The 13,733-nt window shown below is 42.1% G+C and overlaps 2 protein-coding genes across 8 annotated transcripts in view; one reads left to right on the top strand and one right to left on the bottom strand.

The window, feature by feature from the left end:
• The window catches only part of crybg1a (crystallin beta-gamma domain containing 1a), a 50,861-nt gene extending 43,523 nt beyond the window's left edge, over positions 1 to 7,338 (top strand). For all 7 annotated transcript variants that reach the window (XM_021584555.3, XM_090220647.1, XM_021584556.3 and 4 more), the window contains 9 exons: positions 2,270 to 2,396; positions 2,558 to 2,587; positions 4,139 to 4,251; positions 4,434 to 4,566; positions 4,740 to 4,879; positions 5,307 to 5,430; positions 5,707 to 5,865; positions 6,118 to 6,283; positions 6,658 to 7,338. In XM_021584555.3, the coding sequence (XP_021440230.3) occupies positions 2,270 to 2,396; positions 2,558 to 2,587; positions 4,139 to 4,251; positions 4,434 to 4,566; positions 4,740 to 4,879; positions 5,307 to 5,430; positions 5,707 to 5,865; positions 6,118 to 6,283; positions 6,658 to 6,746 (1,081 nt within the window). In that variant the 3' untranslated portion in view covers positions 6,747 to 7,338. The remainder of the gene's footprint in view (positions 1 to 2,269; positions 2,397 to 2,557; positions 2,588 to 4,138; positions 4,252 to 4,433; positions 4,567 to 4,739; positions 4,880 to 5,306; positions 5,431 to 5,706; positions 5,866 to 6,117; positions 6,284 to 6,657) is intronic.
• Positions 7,339 to 7,611: 273 nt separating this feature from the next.
• The window catches only part of rtn4ip1 (reticulon 4 interacting protein 1), a 29,458-nt gene continuing 23,336 nt past the window's right edge, over positions 7,612 to 13,733 (bottom strand). Inside the window, exon 9 of the mRNA XM_021584560.3 lies at positions 7,612 to 7,853. Coding sequence (XP_021440235.1) covers positions 7,725 to 7,853 — 129 coding nt within the window. The 3' untranslated portion in view covers positions 7,612 to 7,724. The remainder of the gene's footprint in view (positions 7,854 to 13,733) is intronic.

Raw genomic sequence — 13,733 nt, 5'->3', positions numbered from 1 at the left:
GTACGGCCTTTTAACATGCAGGGATGGGCACTCTCGAATGTCTTAATTATAGGTTACCTCGACTTTCTCTGTCTCTGTCTCTGTTTCTATCATGTTAAATATTAGCCACTTTCATTATCAACCGTCAGTAGGACTAATAACCACCCATATTTAACTGCCAATTTACTGTTAGTTCCCTTCAGTTGGTCTAGCCTACATTATCATTATATTTAATTCCATTGTTGTATTTACCTAAGTTTGCTTCCTATGTAAACGCCGTTACGGATGTGTGGTTGTTGCTGAGGATCATTAGTAACAGTTGATGATTAAAAAAATACATGTCGGCTAATTTGTTTGGCTAGTATGGAGCTACAGCTATTGATTTAAGTTATAAACATCTAATGCTAGGGCTGTTGGTTTGGTAGTAATATAATGGAGTTACAGCTAGTGATTTAAGTTATAAACATCTAATGCTAGGGCTGTTGGTTTGGTAGTAATATAATGGAGTTACAGCTAGTGATTTAAGTTATAAACATCTAATGCTAGGGCTGTTGGTTTGGTAGTAATATAATGGAGTTACAGCTAGTGATTTAAGTTATAAACATCTAATGCTAGGGCTGTTGGTTTGGTAGTAATATAATGGAGTTACAGCTAGTGATTTAAGTTATAAACATCTAATGCTAGGGCTGTTGGTTTGGTAGTAATATAATGGAGTTACAGCTAGTGATTTAAGTTATAAACATCTAATGCTAGGGCTGATGGTTTGGTAGTAATATAATGGAGTTACAGCTAGTGATTTAAGTTATAAACATCTAATGCTAGGGCTGTTGGTTTGGTAGTAATATAATGGAGTTACAGCTAGTGATTTAAGTTATAAACATCTAATGCTAGGGCTGTTGGTTTGGTAGTAATATAATGGAGTTACAGCTAGTGATTTAAGTTATAAACATCTAATGCTAGGGCTGATGGTTTGGTAGTAATATAATGGAGTTACAGCTAGTGATTTAAGTTATAAATAAAATAAAATAAAACTTTACTTGTTACATGCGCCGGAAACACCTTACCATGAAATGCTTACTTACAAGCCCTTAACCAACCGTGTAGACTTTACCGTGAAATGCTTACTTACAAGCCCTTAACCAACCGTGTAGACTTTACCGTGAAATGCTTACTTACAAGCCCTTATCCAACCGTGCAGTTCAAGAAGAGTTAAGAAAATATTTACCAAATAAACTAAAGTAAAAATAATAAGTAACACAATAAAACAACAATAATGACGCTATATACAGGGGGTACCAGTACCATGTCAGTGTGTGGGGGTACAGGTTAGTCGAGATCATTTGTACATGTAGGTAGGGGTGAAGTGACTATGCATAGATAATAAACAGAGAGTAGCAGCAGTGTACAAACAAATGGAGGGGGGGGGTCAATGTAAATAGTCCGGTGACCATTTTATTAATTGTTCAGCACTCATATGGCTTGGGGGTAGAAGCTGTTAAGGAGCCTTTTGGACCAAGACTTGGCGCTCCGGTACCGCTTGCCGTGTGGTAGCAGAGAAAACAGTCTATGACTTCGGTGACTGGAGTCTCTGACAATTTTATGGGCCTTCCTCTGACACCGCCTATTATATAGGTCCTGGATGGCAGGAAGCTTGGCCCCAGTGATGCACTGGGCCGTACACACTACCCTCTGTAGCGCCTTATGGTCATATGCCGAGCAGTTGCAATACCAGGCGGTAATGTAGCCGGTCAGGATGCTTTTGATGATGCAGCTGTAGAACTTTTTTAGGATCTGGGGACCCATTCCAAATCTTTTCAGTCTCCTGGGGGGAAAAAGGTTTTGTCGTGCCCTCTTCATGACCGTCTTGGTGTGTTTAGACCATGATAATTTGAAACTCCCGAACCGCTTCACTACAGCCCCGTCAATGTTATTGGGGGCCTGTTCGGCCCGCCCTATCCTGTAGTCCACGATCAACTACAGGGCGGTAATCATTTAGGTTACCTTTGCTTCCTTGGGTACAGGGACTATGGTGGTCTGCTTGAAACATGTAGGTATTACAGACTCGGTCAGGGAGAGGTTGAAAATGTCAGTGAAGTTAGAGGACTTGAGACTACAGTCAAATGATAAGGCCTATAATGATCATATTCAGACCATCTGTTTAAAGTTTATGTAACACGGGAGGGAATGATGCTATTTACAACATGTTATATTGTAAAATTGTACCGTTTTATGGGGTGTCCTACTGTAAGTGTTCATTTACCAGTTCCAACCTGTTGTGTGCTCTAAACAGGTGGGTTGCCTTTGAGAACCCAATGTTCTCCGGAGAGCTCTACGTTCTAGAGAAAGGCCTCTACGGAAGCCCAGAGGACTGGGGAGGACAGAACCTCAAGATCTCCTCGCTGCAGCCCGTTTTCCAGGTAAAACCGTTGTAAAATAATACTCACAGTAGTATCACCTTTATAGTATCATACTAAGTTTTTACTTGCATGACAGTGATAAGTTGTGAGGATACTTTGAAATGGTTTATCCAGTGACGATAAAGAATGTAATCCATCATTTCCTTCTTTATTACTTTCAGGATAACCTGGGTGGATCAAGCAAGTTCAAGGTAAAGTCAGATAGTGATAAACAAATAGTATTAACTATCTTAACATAGTCAATAATGTATGGAAGTGATTATACCATCAGTTTGCATGAAGAGTAGCCTACGTGTAGTGGAGGGTATAAGCAGGTTTACGCCATATACCCACTTCTTTTTCAGTGGGCATTGCGTATACTCACTTCTAAATTCCCATGATGCGTATGAAAGTAGTGGAGAGGAGATATACCCTGGCTGGTGGACCAGATCAGAATGTTTAGCTTAAAATGTCCTTCACATTTTCAGCACAGCAATTTGCACACGGCTGTAGACCTAGATCGGTGCAAATGTTCCAGAATGCAATTTGCGGGAAAACACTGTTCTAAAATCCATACCACATGTGTGAGCGGTTTCATGGACAGAGTTGGAAATATCTGTTAGAAACGTAGAGAGGGGAGATCTAAAGATGCAACAACTACCATGGGTCACTAAAATTACTAGGATAATGCCTTTAGCTGCTAAACAATGAAAGAAAGTTAAAAGAAAACCAATAGAACATGAGAAAGCATATGAGGAAGTCTTTATAAAATAATTGCCTCCAGGTTTCTATGGTGGGATTTTAGCTAGAGGCTACCTTGAAGCATGCCTCATAATATGAAGTAAAACGTCCAGGTTTTAAAAAATTAAGGAACATGGAAAAAATATAGCAATGCTAATGATAGGCCTAACCGTCTTCTGGTAGATCAGGTGTCAAACTCATTCCACAGGGGCCGAGTGTCTGCGGGTTTTTGTTCCACCCTTGTACTTGATTGATGATTTAAGGTCACTAATTAGTAAGGAACTTCCCTAACCTGGCTGTCTAGGTTTTAATTGAAAGAAAAAACAAACAAACCCACAGACACTCGGCCATCCATGGAATGAGTTTGACACCCCTGTCAGGTAGATGGGAAAGTCTTTCCCCAAAAATCTTCTCAATTAAATGTTAACTAGCTACATAGTAGCCTATGCCTACCTGGCAGAATTATATTATTTGCGTCAATCCTGTGGACATTTGTTTTGCAAACTCCATCTCATGTGCTACAAAAAAACACTACTAACCAAACAACAGTGCTAGGTGCCCGAGCACTTGAATTAAAGGGTAACTACACAATAAATAAATACAAATTCTTCTATTTTTCCCAGACCTCAAAAGTGGTGTGCTGATGTGGTTTAAGCATTGTTGTGGTCTTAGAACATCCAATTTTGTAGTTTTACTATTAAACCTGTGAATTTCAGGCTTAGTTGACAGCATCATTTATCTGTTTAAATAGTAGGCCTACTATTAGACTACTGCATAGTACAGCTTGGGTTGAGCTGTGAAAGACCAATATGGATTTATCATTTTAGGTCATTCAGACTGTATGTCACTGTTTCTCATAGAATTGTTCTCACAGGACACCTTTGCTTAGCCGGTTGGGCAGCCGAGGAAATTTTGGGCAAAATTAGAGTATACCCACTTCTCCAGCCACCACTCCCTACCTGTAATCCACTGTACATTATGGCGGCCCTGTCTCATGTCAGTCTCCTGTGTATGTACTGTAGGTCCAGCTGTTCTCAGAGCCTGGGTTCCAGGGCAGAGTGGTGGTACTGGAGGACAGTGTGGTATCCCTGGAGGAAGACTTCTCCCCTCGCTCCTGTAGAGTACTGGCTGGGAGGTGAGCAAAAAAATCTGCTTTAAATGCAGCATGTAAACATCAATACTGTGCCTTTTGATAGGAAAAAAATACTGAAAGTGTAGGCTTTCCTTTTCTGTTGTCCAAGAGCCCTCTGAACACTCAAAGGGGACTTAGTACTGGAGAGCGCTATGTTGACTGTGTGCCTCTATGTTATGTTCCAGCTGGGTGGCATATGAGGGATCCCAGTTCACAGAGCACATGTTTGTCCTGGAGGAGGGAGATTACCCTAACACTGAGTCAATGGGCTGTCTGGGTCCTGACTCTACCATCCGCTCCATACAGACCATCAGCCATGTGAGTAGAGTGGATTATGTGTGTTGGCATGGGATGCACGCGTACAGTATTTGTGAACCTAAGTCATGTCTGTGTAAAGTGACTGCATATCTTAGAGATGTCCTGTACCTACAATACCATAATGTATAATCTCAGGTTTTTACCCACCCTCCCCTTCCCCCTTGTCTCTCCAGGAGTTCTCCCTCCCGTCCATAACGCTGTTCAGTAAGGTTGGGTGTAGAGGCCGTAGGGTGGTGCTGACGGGAGAGGCGGTGAACCTGCAGCTGGCTGGGGTTGACAGACGCATACGCTCCCTGGTGATCCACGGAGGAATGTAAGTCACACCTGGATAGGATTTGACCGTTTTTATTAGGCGATTAAAAACCAACATTGACATTTTAAAGAGAGAGTTTCATTTACAATTCATCTTGGTTGGTTGAAGCACTGTCTAAGCAACTAATAAACCATCAACCAGGCCTCTATTTAATCTGTATCCCTGAAGCGATGCAGATTGCGCAATATAAATGTAAAGGTCATTTCCGGAACGCAGTCTCCGCTGACGCGGGAACATTGCCTTTAAATTTCAATCGCGCTGTAAAGCTGAACTTCCACGATACGGATTGAATAGAGCCCATAGTTTTGCTGGGCTATTGTAAACTGAAACGCTGTAGGAGGGTTGATTGTTTACATTTGAGGTGTGTCAGAGATTTTGTATAAGAAGACCAACTGACTGTGTTGGATTGATTTCTCCTGCCCTACAGTTGGGTGTTGTATGAGGATAGTAACCACCGGGGCCGTCAGATCCTGCTACCGCCAAGCGAACTGAATGATTGGTGTAAGTTCAGCAGCTGGCCGCGAATCGGATCCCTGCGACCACTATTGCAGGTATGGAAGCGGGGAATGATTCACATATTGCTGTCTATCCAATACAGTTTTCCCTAGAACTAAACAACAGTCAATGGACTGACATGAGATCTGTGTACACAACTCAACTTTTGCACTAATCTCATTTTGTCATCACTGCATGAATTACCCCATAATGCAAATAATATGCAGCCACCTCAAGTTAGGATTTGGATAATGACCACTGTCGGGTGAGAACTCTTATCTCGCCTAGTCAAGCTAATGTTAAGTGTGTTGTTTGCCTATTGACCTCTACAGAAGCAGGTGTACTTCCGTTTGCGGAGCAGAGAGACGGGCGATGTGATGTCCCTGTCAGGGCCTCTGGATGAAATCAAGCTTTTGCGGGTCCAGGCCCTGGAGGAGTCAGGGGGAGTGGACCAGATCTGGATCTACCATGACGGAGTCCTACGCTGCAAGGTACTTCATGGGCTCAAGCTTTTGCACTGAATCATCATTTCCACTCATTCCATCGCCACCAACTTCAAGTGTTGCAGAACTGGCTTCCTCGTTCTTTCAACATAGTTTAATGTCACGTGTTGAGCATATTCCAGTACAATTGTCAATTATCTCTCATATAAAATCAAATGAAACTTTATCTGTACCATGCTTGTCAGTTTGTATTCATACAGAATCCACCCACATCTGAACCCATATTCTCTGTCTCTATAGCTGGTGGAGGACTGTTGCCTGCAGACATCAGGGAGCATTATCATGGCGGGCAGCAGGCTGAGTGTGTCTCCTCCGGAGCCAGGGATAGACAACCAGCTGTGGAGCATTACCCCAGACGGCCTGGTCCGATGCCACCTCAAACCTGACCTGGTGCTGGAGGTTAAAGGTCAGATCAGTTCTTCTGCTCTCTCTCAGCTAGCCTTACTATCATTAGCTAAGAGCTACAAAGATAGGAGCTCTGGCATTCAGCTCAGTACCCATAGTTATAATCAGGCTCCATCTGGTGGTAGGTTTAGGAAGTGGTTTGTATTATCCATATGTTGCCACGTCCTCAAGCTATTGAATAGGTAGCCGCCACCAAACCTAAAGATACACTCTCAAACTTGTATATAATTTTAGCCAGTAGTTTTTAAAGTGGTGCTCACGAGACAAAAGTGGTTCCCGTTTTGTGTACTACGTCATCCATTTCATATCCTGACCAATTTTGTTGTGCTTAAGATCCTGGAGTACACCTTTAACTGTATTGTATTATTTTCACAGGTGGACAAAGTTATGACAAAACTCAAGTGATTCTCAATACATTTGATGAAAGAAAACACACCCAAAGATGGTCTTTGGAGATCCTGTAATGGAATGTCAATCTGGCCCTTGCCCTTCCACAGCAGCTCAGCTTTGTGATGCAGCTCCACCGTGGGGCCCATACTCTTGCTTCTTGATGAAGTTTCTCCAGGGGCCTTAGTGCCCTGTGATGCTGGTCTGCAGTGGGCCTCCAAACATTCTGCAACATTTGTTGAGCTTGAGAGCAGAAATTCCAAACTGTCTTTGTGAAATACAACCGTAAACCAGTGATCTACACTCTGAAGACAAAACTACACACGGCTATAGAACTATCTATCGAGCAAGGAGCACAGCATTTTACTTTGAGGACTTGACTGATGCTGTACAAATACCACAATTCATTTGTTCACTTACCTCTCATTGAGCATACCAAAGAATAACTGTATGGGAATGTGTCTCTCCTGTATTCATATCATTTACAATGACTTAAGCCCTGTGTTAATGCTGATTTTATCCACAAATCTCTTTTCTATGGTACTTTACCAGTCAATTACTGAGATCTGTTTTCTTACAACATTGTTGTAAATGTATGTCTTTTTTAGCACTTATTGTTCTATGGTCACATAATGTCATAGATGAACACTCCTTAAATTCTCCAAATAATGTTTTGTGGAAATGTTTTTTCAAGACTTTTGAAGTCAACTTAATATTTTTCTACAGACATCACTGCACAGTACATTAGCTTCTGCAGGTGTATAGATTTTGTTGAATGACTAAATATCAACTTCAACACTGTGCTACAATATCATACTAACCACGGTCTTAATTGTAAATATGTCAACAAAATGCTGTTACATCTACAACAAAAAATGGTTTCCTTGATTGGTGTTACTATGGTGAAGAATCTCAATGACCCTTTCAATGAAGATCACAAGGTCAAGGACTTGAATAAGTTTTACTTATCACATAGCTACAACAGGCAGCCTCTTCTCAGACAGACACACAGCCATAGCCTTAGCACAGACGATCATAAAGGATCATTTCGCTGGTTACTCGGATGAGTCCTCTCCGCTGCTGATCTTGACCACAGTCTTCCCCCGAGCGTGTCCCTTCTCTACCTTCAGCATGGCCTGGGGCACCTGGGAGAAGGTAAACTCCTCCTCCACCACCGCACGGATCTGCAGGAACAGGAAGTGTGGTCACACGAAGTAAAAAAAATCAAAAACAAACCTGACTTTAGACATGTGTGAAGGGGCAAAGGTCAGGATTCACTCAAAGGCTTGTTATCGACAAGTGCATTGCACTTAGCTTCAAAATAAAATGTATACTTGAGCCAAAATCTCTGCAGAACTGAAGCATGAATTGATCTCCACAAACATCTGAGAAATTGCCTTTAAAAGTGTGTAGCATTGTTGGTTGTGCAGTGCACAGTTCTGCAACGGGCCTTTGAATGAATCCCGGCCAAATTGATCTTCCAAAAAAGAAAATGAATAACAGAGAAAGTTGAGTCATATCTGTCGGCACAGTAGCCTACATTGAAAAATGGAGAGTTCCTCTTCTACACAGAATGACCTGATCCTTACCTCTGTGTGGATTGAAGATAACCTATAATTGAAGTGGTGAGGATGTACTGACATCTTTCACAAAACTACGACGTACACCAACACTGTACACAACAGCACCCTGTTCAGCCTAAGATGCTCTCATCATGTAGGTGTATTGTATATTTGAAAATGAGTATTAAAAACATGAAAAAATTACATAATTGACACAGTATACCGCATATTCTGTTGCTAACCTAACATTGTAATGAGTCAACACACACCTTTGCATCCTGTTGTGTTTGTTGTTATGACAAACATACCAACAGCATGGTAGGACAACCAACTGTAGAGGATCTGGTGACCAGGCCAAGCTGAAACTAGCCGTAGCCGTTTCATCAGAATAGAATGGAACCGTGATGTCATGGTGGAACGCTTCCATAATACCCAGGCCATGCCATGAAGAGACAGGAATCTGTTCCGCTTCCAGGCTGGGGAGTGGGCTCGGGGGCTAACAAAGGGCCCGGATTAAGGGCCTAGCACCAAGATTACACTGGCATTCCATCTTGACCGGTCAGGACAGCCCCGACATAGCAGGTGATTATCTGGTCTGACCATACCAAACCCAGCCTGCTTCACTGTCTGGCTGACAAATGAGAAGGGGAGGTGTGTGTAGTGTGGCTTCAGCCAATTGATGGCTGAAGCGTACCGATTAGTTCCTCCACTTGGCCTAGGGGGTCATAAAAACCCCACTATTGACCAATATAATGTGTCGCTCAGATGTAATGGTGCCACTATTGACCAATATAATTTCACCCTTGAATCAATAAGGTCAACATGATATTTGCTAACCATATCAAAGGGATATTTCGGGATTATCTACTTCCCCAGAGTCAGATGAAATCGTGGAAACCATTTTCATGTCTCTGTGTAAAGTATTAAGGAAGGCAGAGGTATTTTGTGAGCCAACGCTAACTAGCATTAGCGCAATGACAAAGTCTATGGGTATCTGCTAGCATGCTAGAAATAATTGAATGGCTGTCTTCAGCTTTACAAAAACTCTGTATAGAATGATGAAGTGGGTGCCCACTGACCCGCTGGCATGGGAGACACACATACACTCAGTGAAGTGTGTCACATCCCCCCTTTGGGCAAAGACCCATCCAGGTCTTTTGTACATCTCACTCACACTTTTATGTCAACACAGGCAGAGATGATCAAGTCACAACCATCTGCTCCACTATAGGTGCTAGATAAGACTATGGCTTAGTTACCTACTGTCGGTCTCAGAGAGTGAGTGACCGAGCGTTCACCTGTGTCTAATTCTCTGTGGTCACAAGAGTAATAGGGTGAGGTTTCTAAGGCAGCCTGTGTTTAAAAAAATTATTTAAAAAAAGTACACTTAGACAAAAGCCATATAAACCTAAAGAAATGTCAGACTCACGAATTTACGCAATATTATTAATTGAGTCTCTTACTATTATGGCATGTTGTTGACTATCTATTCCCTTTTGTTGCTATACCATTTTAATGGCACAACCAGAAACCCATGAGGGGAATGTCTATTACAAGACTTACCCCTCATGGAAGACTATTAAAGGCCTAGTGCACTACTTTTGTGAGAATAATTTTTTTCTCTCCAAAAAACAACAAATACTAATATATATATATATATATATATATATATATATATATATATATATATATATATATATATATATATATATATATATATATATATATATATATATATATATATACACATACACACACACACACACACTGCTCAACACATCCTAGATCTGAATAAATGAAATATTCGTATTACTTTTTTCTTTACATTGTTGAATGTGCTGACAACAAAATCACACAAAAATTATCATCAATGGAAATCAAATTTATCAACCCATGGAGGTCTGAATTTGGAGTCACACTCAAAATTATAGTGGAAAACCACCACACTACAGGCTGATCCAACTTTTATGTAATGTCCTTAAAACAAGTCAAAATGAGGCTCAGTAGTGTGTGTGGCCCCCACGTGCCTGTATGACCTCCCTACAACGCCTGGGCATGCTCCTGATGAGGTGGCGGATGGTCTCCTGAGGGATCTCCTCCCAGACCTGGACTAAAGCATCCGCCAACTTCTGGACAGTCTGTGGTGCAACGTGGCGTTGGTGGATGGAGCGAGACATGATGTCCCAGATGTGCTCAATTGGATTCAGGTCTGGGGAACGGGCCGGCCAGTCCATAGCATCAATGCCTTCCTCTCGCAGGAACTGCTGACAACACTCCAGCCACATGAGGTCTAGCATTGTCTTGCATTAGGAGGAACCTAGGGCCAACCGCACCAGCATATGGTCTCACAAGGGGTCTGAGGATCTCATCTCGGTACCTAATGGCAGTCAGGCTACCTCTGGCGAGCACATGGAGGGCTGTGCGGCCCCGCAAAGAAATGCCACCCCACACCATGACTGACCCACCGCCAAACCGGTCATGCTGGAGGATGTTGCAGGCAGCAGAACGTTCTCCACGGCGTCTCCAGACTCTGTCACATGTGCTCAGTGTGAACCTGCTTTAATCTGTGAAGAGCACAGGGCGCCAGTGGCGAATTTGCCAATCTTGGTGTTCTCTGGCAAATACCAAACGTCCTGCACGGTTATGGGCTGTAAGCACATCCCCCACCTGTGGACATCGGGCCCTCATACCAACCCCATGGAGTCTGTTTCTGACCATTTGAGCAGGCACATGCACATTTGTGGCCTGCTGGAGGTCATTTTGCAGGGCTCTGGCAGTGCGCCTCCTGCTCCTCCTTGCACAAAGGCGGAGGTAGCGGTCCTGCTGCTGGGTTGTTGCCCTCCTACGGCCTCCTCCACGTCTCCTGATGTACTGGCCTGTCTCCGGGTAGCGCCTCCATACTCTGGACACTACGCTGACAGACACAGCAAACCTTCTTGCCACAGCTGGCATTGATGTGCCATCCTGGATGAGCTGCACTACCTGAGCCTCTTGTGTGGGTTGTAGACTCTGTCTCATGCTACCACTAGAGTGAAAGCACCGCCAGCATTCAAAAGTGACCAAAACATCAGCCAGGAAGCATAGGAACTGAGAGGTGGTCTGTGGTGACCACCTGCAGAACCACGTCTATTCCATTTGCACAACAGCATGTGAAATTTATTGTCAATCAGTGTTGCTTCCTAAGTGGACGGTTTGATTTCACAGAAGTGTGATTGACTTGGAGTTACATTGTGTTGTTTAAGTGTTCCCTTTATTTTTTGGAGCAGTATATATATATATATATATATATATATATATACACACACTATTAAAGGCCTAGTGCATTATTTTTTTCTCTCCAAAAAATAACATTTATTTTTATATATATATATATATACACACAGTGCCTTGAGAAAGTATTCGGCCCCCTTGAACTTTGCGACCTTTTGCCACATTTCAGGCTTCAAACATAAATATATAAAACTGTATTTTTTTGTGAAGAATCAACAACAAGTGGGACACAATCATGAAGTGGAATGACATTTATTGGATATTTCAAACTTTTTTAACAAATCAAAAACTGAAAAATTGGGCGTGCAAAATTTTTCAGCCCCCTTAAGTTAATACTTTGTAGCGCCACCTTTTGCTGCGATTACAGCTGTAAGTCGCTTGGGGTATGTCTCTATCAGTTTTGCACATCGAGAGACTGACATTTTTTCCCATTCCTCCTTGCAAAACAGCTCGAGCTCAGTGAGGTTGGATGGAGAGCATTTGTGAACAGCAGTTTTCAGTTCTTTCCACAGATTCTCGATTGGATTCAGGTCTGGACTTTGACTTGGCCATTCTAACACCTGGATATGTTTATTTTTGAACCATTCCATTGTAGATTTTGCTTTATGTTTTGGATCATTGTCTTGTTGGAAGACAAATCTCCGTCCCAGTCTCAGGTCTTTTGCAGACTCCATCAGGTTTTCTTCCAGAATGGTCCTGTATTTGGCTCCATCCATCTTCCCTTCAGTTTTAACCATCTTCCCTGTCCCTGCTGAAGAAAAGCAGGCCCAAACCATGATGCTGCCACCACCATGTTTGACAGTGGGGATGGTGTGTTCAGCTGTGTTGCTTTTACGCCAAACATAACGTTTTGCATTGTTGCCAAAAAGTTCCATTTTGGTTTCATCTGACCAGAGCACCTTCTTCCACATGTTTGGTGTGTCTCCCAGGTGGCTTGTGGCAAACTTTAAACAACACTTTTTATGGATATCTTTAAGAAATGGCTTTCTTCTTGCCACTCTTCCATAAAGGCCAGATTTGTGCAATATACGACTGATTGTTGTCCTATGGACAGAGTCTCCCACCTCAGCTGTAGATCTCTGCAGTTCATCCAGAGTGATCATGGGCCTCTTGGCTGCATCTCTGATCAGTCTTCTCCTTGTATGAGCTGAAAGTTTAGAGGGACGGCCAGGTCTTGGAAGATTTGCAGTGGTCTGATACCCCTTCCATTTCAATATTATCGCTTGCACAGTGCTCCTTGGGATGTTTAAAGCTTGGGAAATCTTTTTGTATCCAAATCCAGCTTTAAACTTCTTCACAACAGTATCTAGGACCTGCCTGGTGTGTTCCTTGTTCTTCATGATGCTCTCTGCGCTTTTAACGGACCTCTGAGACTATCACAGTGCAGGTGCATTTATACGGAGACTTGATTACACACAGGTGGATTGCATTAATCATCATTAGTCATTTAGGTCAACATTGGATCATTCAGAGATCCTCACTGAACTTCTGGAGAGAGTTTGCTGCACTGAAAGTAAAGGGGCTGAATAATTTTGCACGCCCAATTTTTCAGTTTTTGATTTGTTAAAAAAGTTTGAAATATCCAATAAATGTCATTCCACTTCATGATTGTGTCCCACTTGTTGTTGAATCTTCACAAAAAAATACAGTTTTATATCTTTATGTTTGAAGCCTGAAATGTGGCAAAAGGTCGCAAAGTTCAAGGGGGCCGAATACTTTCGCAAGGCACTGTATGTATGTGTATATATATATATATATTAAAAAAAATAATAATAAATGTTATTTTTTGGAGAGAAAAAAATAATGTACTAGGCCTTTAATAGTCTTCCATGAGGTGTAAGTATTTTAATAGACATTCCCCTCATGGGTTTCTGGTAAATATTTTTTTTAGGGCACCCCTACTTCCCACCGCTACATGTATGGTTCAGAATATTAGGGAATAAAAGAAAGCCATCTAAATATGAATATTTGTCACCCTGAAAATGTCCACATTCAGTTCTTCAACCCATGGTAATGTTGGAAGGTTAGTGAGCATAGAATTATAATATGCAGAATAGTGTAGAATAACCTTGTCTATTGCCTGCACTAACCATGGGGTTCAAACAGTTATGACTTGGTCTGGGCTCTGCTCCATTAAGATCGAAATCAGCCTACATGTATTTTATTATTTATTTTTTATAATGCTCCTCAGCTACAACCACACAGCAGTGACATGTTAACAGAGGCAGCAAA

This window comes from Oncorhynchus mykiss, chromosome 25, assembly GCF_057628025.1.
Source record: "Oncorhynchus mykiss isolate SJ-2025 chromosome 25, ASM5762802v1, whole genome shotgun sequence".
Lineage (NCBI taxonomy): Eukaryota > Metazoa > Chordata > Actinopteri > Salmoniformes > Salmonidae > Oncorhynchus > Oncorhynchus mykiss.
The sequence above is the reverse complement of the archived record's forward strand: the minus strand, read 5'-3'. Positions and strand labels throughout refer to the sequence as shown.